The 13,238-nt window shown below is 36.0% G+C and overlaps 1 protein-coding gene and 1 long non-coding RNA gene across 4 annotated transcripts; both read right to left on the bottom strand.

Moving 5' to 3' along the window:
• Positions 1 to 833: 833 nt before the first annotated feature.
• On the bottom strand, positions 834 to 5,108 carry LOC136250603 (contactin-5-like). Of its 2 annotated transcripts, XM_066042831.1 has the most exons (8): positions 5,029 to 5,108; positions 4,901 to 4,976; positions 4,562 to 4,756; positions 3,265 to 3,378; positions 2,439 to 2,699; positions 1,969 to 2,292; positions 1,271 to 1,402; positions 834 to 1,221 (listed from the first exon to the last, which is right to left on the bottom strand). In XM_066042831.1, exons 1-8 carry the CDS (start codon positions 5,068 to 5,070, stop codon positions 1,085 to 1,087), a joined length of 1,281 nt encoding a protein of 426 aa, XP_065898903.1. In that variant the 5' UTR covers positions 5,071 to 5,108; the 3' UTR covers positions 834 to 1,084. The 2 variants fall into 2 exon arrangements, with proteins under 2 accessions (XP_065898903.1, XP_065898904.1); XM_066042832.1 differs by lacking the exon at positions 1,271 to 1,402.
• A 2,687-nt stretch (positions 5,109 to 7,795) lies between these two features.
• On the bottom strand, positions 7,796 to 12,393 carry LOC136251886 (uncharacterized). 2 transcript variants are annotated; one of them, XR_010699244.1, is made up of 3 exons: positions 12,326 to 12,393; positions 8,253 to 8,300; positions 7,796 to 8,114 (listed from the first exon to the last, which is right to left on the bottom strand). It is a non-coding gene; the product is annotated as an uncharacterized lncRNA (long non-coding RNA). The 2 variants fall into 2 exon arrangements; XR_010699243.1 differs by lacking the exon at positions 12,326 to 12,393 and adding an exon at positions 8,360 to 9,024.
• Positions 12,394 to 13,238: the final 845 nt, after the last annotated feature.

Here is a 13,238-nt window from a genome sequence, read left to right on the forward strand (position 1 = left end):
GTATCTGTATCACTTAAAAATAAGGCCTTGTAGACACTTCGCCTCAATGAAAATTTAATCTATTAGGGCCATGTAGAATTACCAAAACCACCACCACAAACACCAGCAGTTTGCAATTGTGGGAAGTGAAGAGCTACTAGCATTGCAGTATATAGGGAGCAATGGTGTGGTACATGTCCAAGGTTAGTCGATCCAATTTTTCTAAAAATATTTTTCAAACAGATTATTCAATATGATTAAAGTAGTTTATAGGGTTGTTCCAGTGTTATTTCAGTTCCAGTTTTCTGGAACCATGCAGAGCAATTGCAAAGAACAAGTAGGCATTAAGAAATTAAACTGACTATTTACGTTGTCTACAGTATGGTAGTACTGCAAATTAAGGATCATGCAGTTTTACTCACAAAAACTATTGACAAGGAACCAGCCTCACCTTCATGGTGCCTTGGCAGATATTTTAGTATGACTCAAAAAATATGCTTCCAATAGGTTGCTACAAAATTTTAAAGAAAATTATTCAAAGTGAAATTTTCCACTGCCTGGTTTACTTACTTACTAATTCCTTCAGACAAGTGTAACTCTAAGGCTATATGGGCTTGTTTCACTGTTAGACATCACTTCAGCCCAACAGGTGCTATCACAGGGAGCCATTTTTATTTGACTGCTTTATTAGAGATTATTATGCATGGTGACACAACTACATCTTGTACAATAACATGATGGCCCATCTAGAGAATATTATGACATGTTTAGTGAAACCTGTAGTTTATAGGTTTGAGAGTGCAATTGTGTTATTGTTTGCAGCAGGCAATATACTACCCAAAAGTATCATCATATTAGCTGTGATGTAGTTAAATATATATATACCACTTTAGCGTGGGCGTTCAAAGGTGCCACTATACAAAAATGACTGAATAAATAACACTGTAAAACTTCACTAATATGTATACAGCATAATTATTATACTGTTGCGGTAAAAAAATGATTTGCAAAAATTCAGAATTTACACAGGCCTATATACAAAATGCCAAAATGAGTCCTGTATGTTCATTAATTATTTCACTTGCAGTTTTTGTGGCTAACAGTTTTAGTAAGATTTCCTTCCACCTCTCACTTTAAACCTGACTGATCCATGTTGCCATGAGGACTGGCCAACGCAAGCAGCCTGCACAATAACACGATGACTTCTTATGTTCAGGTCACGATAGATCATTGGACTTGTACCTGTACATAATAATAAACACACATTGAAGTGTTGTAATACACTACTTACAAGTTTTGTAATTTCCATTATTCAGTTTGCAAAGGAACTTTACATCAGGATGAGGTGGAACAGCTGAAAATGTGATTGTTGCTGTTGCCCCATTCACTTCGACATCTATTTTAACTGATTTCACCAAACAAGCTAAACATAGAACATTGTAATGTACTATTGCTATATTTGACTTTGTAACTAATTTTTAACCCCTACAGTTCAAATTGCAATCTTGCTGTCAGTAATTTAAAAGACAAGCAACCGGCTGATCTGTTATGGTAGTGAATACTTTATTAGAGCAATTCTTACTTATCACTATTAGTGTCTGAATAACCTGAACACATTTTAAATATTAGTTGGGATTGATGAAGCACAATAGAAGACAAACCATGGCTGCGTATATTATGCAAGCAGAGCTTTGAGGCACACTAACCGAAGAATGGATGATTTGCAAACCTGTTAATTCTTGTGGCAAAGGTTTGCCAGATTTATTTTACTGTAGCAAGTGTAGATGGGCTCAACGGTGCCATATTTTTATTGGGAAATTTGCCTCAAGGATACATATATACATAGTTACATTAATGGTGATCACACTTAGGGCAATACTTGTTCTTGTAAAGTCTAGCATGTGATGAGAACACTAGCTATACATAATTTTTACCACAAATACAATAGCATGCACAACCGATCTAACATTATGTGTGGATAAAGCAGACCTTGATAAAAGGCATTGTGATCCCACACATGAAATACTTGCTCAATGGACCCATTCATATTATCTGCTGAGCACATAAATATCAAGTGGTCATTATCTGATACATAGCGATGATGAACTTCAAGGCTTCCATTATTATGTACAATATACTTTCCAGTAGAACTTTCTTCCACACTGTGATGTGTAGTGGATGAGTCCATCATGATGTTCCACTTTACAACAGCAGATGGATAGTAAATACCACAGGTAAGCACCACATTGCTATTATCCTTGTTGCAGTCCTTGATAATTGTGGTGGTGTTTCTAGTTATTGGTGAAGGCTTTGCTGTGTACATGGTAATAGTAAGTACATAATTTAACTGGAGTACTGGATAGCTATATTATAATATTGTTAGTTTAACATGTTAGTAAGAGTAGTGTATGAATGTACATACATATATGTGCACACAGTCTATTTAAATTACTACTTACATAAAACTTTGACATTGAAACTATGGTATACACTCCCATATTTATTTCCAGCTTCACAGACATATTCCCCACTATCAGTAATATCAGCAGTGAAGATCATAACACTATCATTGTTGATGAGTGGACAAGATGAACAGGTGTCTGGGAAGGACCAGTTGTACGCTGGATCTGGTGAAGATGACACAGTACAATTGAGCACCACTTGTTCACCACGAGGCACAATTACTGTTTGAGTTTGTTCAGATAGTAACTCCGGAGGCCCTAAAATAAAAATAATAATGACAATGTGTCAACTCATTTAAATGCTGAACCAGTGATTGAAAGTATCAGGAAAAGTGGTAGTTATCAGTAAATGTTTAGGACAGAAGATAATTTCTCTATGTCTATACAGTCAGAAACTAGGAGAACATCACGTATTATATACATATAGGGTATAGCATTATTTCACTATGTCATCAAAAATGCACCATATGGTGATGTATGCATTTGCACAAATCATAAGTAATTTTAGTCATAACAATCTGAGCATTAGCTGACAACCTGATATGGAATGAATTGTACTAAAATATTGAAATGCTAGCTATACAGTATAAGAGCTTCGCACAACTGTGTATATGTAGGTGAATACACTAATGTAGTACCACATCCGGTAACTCATTGTAGCATACAAAGCACAATTGATTTGAAAGTATAATTATGTAGCCACAATAGCTAAAGTGATAAATAATTTATTGTGCCAACTCAGAGTACACTAATTCCAACAGCTTGTACTACTTACACAATAGCTGTGTAGGTTAAACACTACATTACACTACATTATCAATACCTTTATACATCAGTTTCCCTTCAGCCATGTTATTGTGGTTTGTTTTACTCCTACACCAGTAGCTTCCAGCATCTGACTTCATAGGAGGTTCAAATGTTATGAAGCTTCCATCAACTGAAACATTGTATATAGTGCAGTATTCTCACCATGGAAGCAAGCAACCACAATATACAATATTATTATGTGTTTCTCTTAGTGACATGTACTCACAATCTGCATGCAAATATTCACAAGGATGATGAATTTCTTGCACTTTTAAAAACTACAATATGAAGGGGTGGATTTATAGGATACTAAAGCACCCCCCTTCAATTTTTTTTACCATGAGTAAGCTATGTAGACACTACAGGTGCATAGGCAATGGATAGATGGAAGAAGCAAGGAGAAGAGCTAAGCGCTTGTGAGAATTGATGAGAAGCAGTCAAAAGTTATGTTTTAGGAGCAAGACATAAAGTAATAAAGCTGTTGAAAGTAGAAATACTCTAATAGAATAGTTAACTAGTCTAATAGGACATTTGAAATGAGTTCATTAAAAATTAATGCTGCTAGACTGTAAGGAGAAGGCCATGCAGTGTGTAAACTGAAAATAAGTTTTGTTTTTCTTGACATCTGCATGCATTGCTATCTCGCCATTGTGTCAATCATCCTGCCATACCAAAATGATCCATGAAAATATTTACTTTTTGATAAAAGCACCAAACTTGGTACAACATTTGCTTAATTCATACTATTTCATAATAGATATATGGTGCCATTAAAATTACCAATTATATCACGTTCAAAGAACCTGAACAATAGCATATGTATTGGGGAAGCCATAAAGTGCTCAATATGCATCTGAATTACCAGCAAGGTTGAAGCCATAAATGTACAATATTATTCTTATTGGATTGTGCCTGTAGCTACTTTTGACACTGAAATATTGGCTCCATTAGAAGTGTTTAAAACCACATTTTGAGAGATTTTCTGATTACACCTGTAAATTAGAAATGCATCCATGCATTTACAAGAAAACTTCTCTAGTGTGACATAATTATAAGGTCAGATCTACAGGATTCAGAAAAAGCCATTATGATTGTTCAGTAAAATGTAGTGTATCTATAGTTACAATAAAATGGTGGAGATGCATGCTTGAATATTAATTATCATTATACTGTGGCCACTTCAATAAAGCGACATGATGTTTAATACATACCTGTAATGTACAAAAAAATAGAAAACAAAAATAAAACTATTGACTGCACATTGATGAATGCAATAGAGAAAGAAATTGAATTGGCTACCAGGAATGTATTACCATCTATCCTAGCAGTCTCTGTAGTGGGAATCATCACATTTCCATTTGGATCAAGCCATTCTAGTGATATCTCACTGTAGTCACTCTCCAAACAAGCAAATGATAGAAACTCTGTCCCATTATCATATTCCTCAAATGATGGGATCATGTGTAGAGCAGCATCACTGTTTGTAACTGTCATAAAAATGATCCACCCTATAGATATGAAATTATTAAAAATGAGCAAAAGCACCCTTACCATACACCCTCTGTTGTGCAATATGGCTGTAACCATGTGTATGATATTATATACATTGTATTATTATAATACTCAATGCATACACGTACTGTGTTACTAACCTGTAACTAACATATGCAATGTACCAAACAGCATCATAGTGACCCCTCCTGCACAAGAAGCTAAACACATGGATACCTGTGCATGTGATGGTACACAGTTTATATAGCTATAGTTGGTACGCGTTCACCTGAGCCCCTGCCAAATACAGTAATATCAGAGAAGTGAACATGTGTTCACTCCTAATGGTTTTGTACTGGAACAAGCATGTTTTCATGTTGTAAACATGTTTGTGCACCTGAATCATCCATACTAAATGTATATGGGATATTTTTAAAGCCTCATAGCTAACTCTCTTGTTCTTGCCTGTATCAAAGCACTTTTTTGATTTACAGTTCCGGCATTTAAAGGGCTTCACAGCGGTACTAAATGTTTGGGCAGCTGGCCCATGTAACAAGAGTTATTAACAAGAAAGAAGGGCTCAGGTAAACGCAAACAGACTATTGTCTGAAATAGTAAACTCTGCTAAGAAAATAAACAACTAATTGATTTTGAGATTGACCTTTATAAAGTATGTACATGCATATGACACTAGGGTATTTCGACTCAAATAATTATTATATCAGCTGATCTTTTGTGTTCATACATCAGAACATTTCTTGGAATGATTACATGTATGACAGTTGAAGTTGTAAACAATACCAGGATCCCATCAATACACAGCCATAACTAGCCCATAAGAATGTGAAGTATTGCGACATTGTACTCATACAATGTCATCAATTTTTGTAATTTCTTTCACATAATATGAACAGCGCTAACTAGTGTCTTCTAGTCAAGCAAACCATGTAGAGTAACAGCTATTTGCATAATACAAATGAATTAGCTATAGTGCATGATAGGTCAAAACAATTCAGAACTTGCACATTTTTGACATGTACACACTAAACAGGATGCCCAAACACCATCACCATGGTACCGGTCCTCCTAGTTAACCCTGTTTAAGCTACATTTAAACTACCTTTGAACATTGCAAATGAGTTTCTATACCCATGCACATAATATAGGTTTGCAGAATCGAATGCCAGCTTGTGTATTATATCATCTGAACAGAATAGGAGAATACATCTTACATATTATTATGATTTACATGAATGACTGCTCTATTAGAGTAGTATGTAAAAAAATGAAAAAAAAATTACGGTATATTTATATATGGTGAATATGATGCACTTGCGCAAATCGGAAGTAATTTTGGGCTATGCATGTGACCAAATTTGACAAAACCAGGCTTCCACACACATCCAATTCTTTGACCTTGACCAACTATAATGTGACCTGCCAGCATGCTATTGATCTGAAAATTTTACACAATGTTTCCATAACATTACAAAACTACAGATGAATATTTGAAGCTAATGGCACATTCCTACATTAAGTTATGATCTCTCAAAGTCATAAAACTGGATGTGTGTGGCCAGTCTGGAAACCAGGTTTGTCAAATTTGGTCACAAATAATCTGATAACCTGATATGGAATGAAATGTACAAGCATCATACTAAAATATCACTTAAAGAAATGCTATTAAGAGCTTCATACAACATTGTTATTGTGTATATGCAGGTGAATACACTAATGTAGTACCACATCCGGTATCTTATTGTAGCATACAATAGCACAATTGATTTGAAAGTAATTATATATATAGCCACAATAGTATAATGACAAATAATTTATTGTGCCAACTCAGAGTACAATTACTAATTCCAACAGTTTATACTATATATAGGTATTGACACAATAGCCGTGTAGGTATTATTCCCACCAGCCATGTTACAGTGGATTGTTTTATTCCTACACCAGTAAAATCTGACTTCATAGGAGGCTCAAATGTTATGAAACTTCGAAATGAAACGTTATTAGCTATAGTGCAGTATTTTTGCCATGGAAGCAACCAAAACAATAATAGTGTTTCCCTTAACGATATTTATTCACAATCTGCATGCAAATATTCATGAATTTCCTATACTTTTAGAAACTACAATATGCAGGGGTGGATTTATAGGGTACTAAAGCACCCCCTTCAATTTTTTTTACTGTGGGTAAGCTAGTAAACACTATAATACAGGTGCATAAATAAAGGATAGATGGAAGAAGCAAGAAGTACTTGTAAGAATTGATGAGAGGCAGTCAAAAGTTATGTTTTAGGAGCAAGACATAAAATAATAAAAGTTGTTGAAAGTAGAAATACTCTAGTAGAATAGTCAACTACTCTAATAGAACATTTGAAATGAGTTCATTAAGTACTGTTAGACTGTATGGAGAAGACCATGCAGTGTGTAAGCTGAAATTAAGTTTCATTTTTTCTTCTTGACATCTGCGTGCTTTCTTCTTGACATCTGCATGCACTGCCATCTCACCATTGTGCCGGTCATCCTACCATACCAAAGTGATCCATGAAAATATTGGTGCCTTTGAAAAACCAGTAAAATAATTCTGGCTAGCTCAAAACTTGATGTTTTGGGTTAAAGCTCGCATGTACACTAATGCACTTATGCATTCTAGTGAAATTATCTATGGTATCTGACAAAGTAAGTTACACCATCGGGAACTCTCTGCTTCTAGAGATTCTGTACTTGATCAATTACAGGACAACAGTTTGTGAACACTGTATACCTATACTACTTGTATCTTGGATGTGTACTTTGGCAACCCCCTCCACCTTGAAAATATGTATTGAGGCTATGAGCTTACAAGAAAACTTCTCTATATAGTGTGACATAACTATAAGGGCAGATCTACAGGATTCAGGAAAAGCCATCATGATTGTTCAGTAAAATGTAGTATCTATAGTTACAATAAAATGGTGGAGATGTATACTTGAACATTAAGTATCGTTATACTGTGGCCATTTCAGTAAAGCGACATGATGTTTAATACATAGTTACATGTACAAAGAAAAACAATAGAAAACAAAAAAACAAAATAGAAAACTACAAAATATGAAAACTATTGACTGCACATTGATGAATGCAATATAGAGGAAGAAATTGAACTGCATGGCTACCAGGAATGTATTGCCATCTATCCTAGCAGTCTCTGAAGTAGGAATCATCACGTTTTCATTTACATCAAGCCATTCTACTGGTATCTCACTGTAGCCACTCTCCAAACAAGTAAATGATAGGAACTCTGTCCCATTATCATATTCCTCAAATGATGGGATCATATGTAGAGCAGCATCACTGTTTGTAACTGTCATAAAAATGATCCACCCTATAGATATGAAATTATTAAAAGTGAGCAAAAAGACATCCTTACCATACATCCTCTGTTGAGCAATATATGGCTAGCCATGCGTATAATCATTGTATTATTATAATACTCAATGCATACACACATTGTGGTTCTAACCTGTAGTTAACATATGCAATGTACTAAACAGCATCATAGTGACCCCTCCTGCATAAGAAGATAAACACATGGACATACCTGTGCATATGATAGTACACAGCTTTTACCATAAAAGGCATGGATTGTATACATTTCCTATTTAGCTAAGGTCGTTTAACCCTGATAATACATTCATTTAAATAGCAAACTCATCTAAGAACAAACAACTAATTTTAATTTATTTTTGAGATTGACCTTTATGTATGTAAACACATGTCCACTTATATAGTGGACAACACTAAGTCAATAATTATATCAGCTGATCTTTTGTGTTCATTCATCAGAACATTTATTAGAATTATGTATGACAGATGAAGTTGTAAACAATCCCAGGAACCCATCAATACACAGCCATAACTTTCCCATAAGAATGTGAAGTATTATGACATGGTATTCACACAATGTCACTTGTATATTTCTTTTGCATAATATGACTACACTGTGTACAGTTATAGTGTCTTCTAGGGACTGGGGATCTATTGCAAGAAAAACCTTGTAGAGTATCAACTATTCAAATTAATTAACTAGTGACAGGTCAAAACATTTCAGTACCAGCTGTACTTGCATACTTTCGACACACAAAATATGTCCAAAACCATCACCAGAGTCTTTCTGGTTAACCCTGTTTAAGCTGTAGTTAAACTACCAGATTGTATGTACTTCTCTATCAATTCTTTGAGCAGAGTTTCTATATCCATAGGTTTGCAGAATTGAATGCCACATTGTGCATTATATCAACTGAATAGAACAGGAGAATATGCCTTATCATGAACCACGGTAGTACCTATGTTTTTTTGTTGCCAAAATCCACACACCACCTTAGGAAGCACAAAAGAAGCCTTAGAAGTTAATTTGTAAGGAGCATAGGTCCACTGGAAAATATGATGTAAAAAATGAATCAATAAAAGTACTTTTTAAATAACTGAGATATGCCATTTTGTTCATCTTCTTATGGGCTAGAGCAAAATGTGAGCACTTTTTGGGGATAAAAACTGCATAGCTTTCCTTTCTTCACATCCATGACCTATTTTTAAATGCACGTTACAATGATAACACCCATTCTCAAGCAAATTTGCTTCTTGTAAGTTCACTTTGCCATTGATATTCTGACTTAGTCTCTGCAAGGGTAACCTACGTGTTAATATGTCTTACATATCCAATCTATTCATGTTATTAACACATTCATTTGGAAACTATATCATGACCCATATTTAACCACAGTATATTAAGTTCATACCAGAGCAACAATGTTGTTGTGTACTTGAAACAGTGGAAATGGTCAAATCATCATATAAACGTACCCTAGAGTGAAAGCCTTGTTTAGTGGCCACCTCTATACAAAGACCACATTGTAATTAGATCTCAAGGATACAGTAGCTGACATTATAAGACCATTCTGTGGTCTGCTGAAAGACTACCTCTCACATTGCAATAATAGCCAAGATTCCAAGCATCTATTCCATGACTTTATCACAACAGCTAGGCTCTCACGGTCCTAGGGTAAAACCTCACTTAGTGTCACTTTTAAAATCTGTACAAAGACCACAATACTACATTGTAATTAGGTTCTAAAGATAGGTAAGGCCACTTCATGGTCACCTTTTATAAAGACCACCTATTTGCATGGTAATATTTGATAAAGTTCAAACATGTATTTCATGACTCATAGAAAGAGGTCAACGTCGTCTCCCATATTTGGTCCACACTTCAATCAAGTCATCTACCATTATCGCTTAGTTTGTACCAGAATGTGTCAAGTCCTTAATCCATGCAAGTGAAATGTGGCTAGTACACTACAACCTACTGCATCAACAAAAAATGAGGTCTCGTATAGAGATGACCTTAAGAATGTAGTGTTTTTTTAGCTGACCTAGCTGTTTTGATAAGTCATAAAATAGATATTTGGAACCTAGGTATTATCACAATGTAGAGAGGTGGTCTTTGTAAAGAGGGTGGTCTTATAAAGGTGACCATGAAGTGGTCTTATAAGGTCAGTATGCCTTAGCCATCTTTGAGATCTAATTACAATATGGTCTTTGTATGGAGGTGGCCACTATACAGGGATTTTACTCTAGGGTACATTTATATGATGATTTAACCATTTCCGTTTCCATTGTTCCAATTGCCCAACCAGAAGCCATACTATTGCTGACCACAGCATGCTATACACTGCCTATAGTTGGATAAGTCAAAGCTGTATAGTACAAAGTACATTCAATAGTAAGGAAACATTACACTGGTGTTTGCTATATAACCCTTATAATATTAACTGACTACTTAACAGCTACCATACATGATGACTAACTTGATATATGTGACCCAGTCTGAGAAAACCGGTCTTATCGCCCATGTCAGCAGATTTGATTTTTCACCCAGGACACAAAGCTATATGAATAAACTATCTAATTCCACAATCAAAATCAGCTAGACTGGTTTTGCTGGCTGCTTTTCCCAAGCCCAGTGGCAATCCATACGTGCGGTGTGGGGCCTTAATGGAGCTCTGGTCAGCCTGTATGTAGCTGTACAGCTCTGTGGTATTGAATAAGTACCTCTGCTGTGAATTTCCATTCATTTTATCCAATTTTGAGACCTCAATGGCCCAAAACTTGGCCTAATTCATCCCTACGCCTTCCTTTTCAATTTTTGAACACCACCTTTCCCGCCTTCCACCCCTTTTGCAGCTCGCCTGATGCAGTCAACCTCAGTTTAAAAACTATCTAAAATGGTGGGAAACTTAGTTGTTGGCTACTTGCACAGTGGATGCCATGGAAGATAAGGAATTGGTGTAAAACGTGTGAAAATTTGGTACACATAGCTTCAACCATTGGCGAGCTACAACACACTAAACACTTAAAACTGGCATTTCTTGATACTTTTAAATAGGCGATAAGCCCGGTTTTCCCAGACTGGGTCACATATATGTTTAGTACTGTGTAATATTAGCAACTCTTATTATCATGTTAGCTATCCATAAATGGATTTATAAAACGTAAACAAACTAGTGTAAAAACTATACTTTTAAAAAATTAAAACATGGGAATAGAGACCACTGAAAAAAAGTAAAGAAACAAGAGTCAAACAAGCCAGCATGTTAAACACACACAGATCTCTATTTGGACTCAAATAAACATTTATACAGAAGTATTCTCAGTATTTATCTACCCCTGATTTATGGAGAAACTGTCGTTTTTCCCTTAGTCTCTACTATATCCAAATAGAGATCTCAGTGTGTTTAACTCTTGTTTCTTTACTTTTTTCAGCGATCTCTATCCCCATGCAGGGGCGGATCCAGAGTTTGGAAAGAGGGGGGGCACCTTTCTGAAAAACAGTTGAAGACCAAAAAAACTTGCTGAAAACCAGTTGAAGACCAAAAAAAAAAAAAAAAGGTCACGACAATAATAGCTAGTTATCCTTACCAACTATATCACGTCTGTTATGTAAAATAAAATCCTATTTATAGCTTCATAGGTAAGCTACACTGCCTCATGAACATTGTGACTGCTTTATTAGAGTAATTGACTGCTCTATTAGAGTATCTCGATCTTGTATGCAATTTCTTGAAGGGGGGGGGCATTTGCCCCAAATGCCCCATCCTGGATCCGCCACTGCCATGTTTTAATTTTTATAAATGTGACCAGATTTTACAAAACCGATCCAAATCGCACATCAGGCAAAATCAAAACTAACACCACCAGTGGATAGCTACACTATTGTACTACTAGTTTTGACTCTCAGTACTACTCAAACTACTCGAGACTGGTTTTAACAGACGTCTTTTCTGGGTGGTGTAGAGTGCTCAAATGGCGGTTTCAGGCCTTGTGAAGGACCTGGCTTGGCAAGAATCAGTGATTTACCGGCTGGTGGACAGCCTTATAATGTTGGCCAGACGTTTTCTCTGTTGATTTTGCTACATATCAGCCACTAGGGAGCCAGCACAGCACTGTAATCTCGTGTCTGGACTCCAATCGTAGTCTACCTCCATTTTGAGTCTATCTCTTGCCCTTCCCTACCCCCTGCCCCCCGCCACCCCCTACCCCTTTGTCCTTTGTGAGCACTCGTGATACTATTTCGCTCGTCCAACTGCTCAGATTTTCTATCTTATTTGGCGGGAAACTCTACAAGCAGCTACAAGTACTGGAAGTGGCCTGAAAGGTAATAGTCTCGCGGCGCCCGACCCTAAAAAGAGGCTTTTTTTAGGGTCGGGCGCCGCGAGACTAGAAAGGAACAGATTGATGCATCTTTTGTGTAAATTTCATACGCGTGCTTGCTATCCTTGGAGAGTTATGCTAGCTTCAATTCTTTAAAACCGTTTATCTCGAAACTTCTAATGTGCGATTTGGATCGTTTTTCCAAAATCCAGTCACAAATTATTTTTATTTTTGTATATAAGTAGCGATTTCCAACCAACCAATTTTTCACACATATTTTTGCTACTTAAATTGCACACCTTCAATAAATGTTTCACAAGGTGCCGTTCCAGTTAATGGTAGTTAGTGCTTCGTACTTCGTAATGCACTTTACTGGATTAAAATACATGCGGTATTTATTGAAATATGTCAAATCAAAGTTTGAGAAATAAAAATCCCCATAGGAATCCCATACAAATAATTGCGTACGTAATTCTAATTGGAAGAATACGGCACCGATGATAGTCAAAGTTTCTGAGTGTTTCCGCGTGAATCTATGGCAGATGAGGACGAAGAAAGTGTTCCTGGGCAAATCGTATATGCTGATTTCGATTTTTTCGTGTGTTTTTTGATTGGAGGACGACTGACGTTGGATTACTACGAAAATACGGCCCTTTTTAAGGTAAATCGCCATCTAACATTGTTCAGAATTCAGCATTACAATCACCCTGGGCTTCAAGGCATCCCTCTGCATCAATGTAAGTATAGTTTGAAGGTGAGCAGTTTGTTGTCTTGCGCGGAATTGCAATATAAGGTTCAA

This window comes from Dysidea avara, chromosome 3 (genome assembly GCF_963678975.1).
Source record: "Dysidea avara chromosome 3, odDysAvar1.4, whole genome shotgun sequence".
In the NCBI taxonomy this organism is placed as follows: domain Eukaryota; kingdom Metazoa; phylum Porifera; class Demospongiae; order Dictyoceratida; family Dysideidae; genus Dysidea; species Dysidea avara.

Coding starts and splice junctions, on each gene's coding strand:
- LOC136250603 (XM_066042831.1), bottom strand. CDS start 5,070: ATGTTCACTTCTCTGATATTACTGTATTTGGCAGGGGCTCAG. Junction 3,379..4,561: donor AGAGACTGCTAGGATAGATG/GTAATACATTCC, acceptor ACAATGTTTCAG/TTGATGGAAGCTTCATAACA. Junction 1,222..1,270: donor TAATGGAAATTACAAAACTT/GTAAGTAGTGTA, acceptor TATTATGTACAG/GTACAAGTCCAATGATCTAT.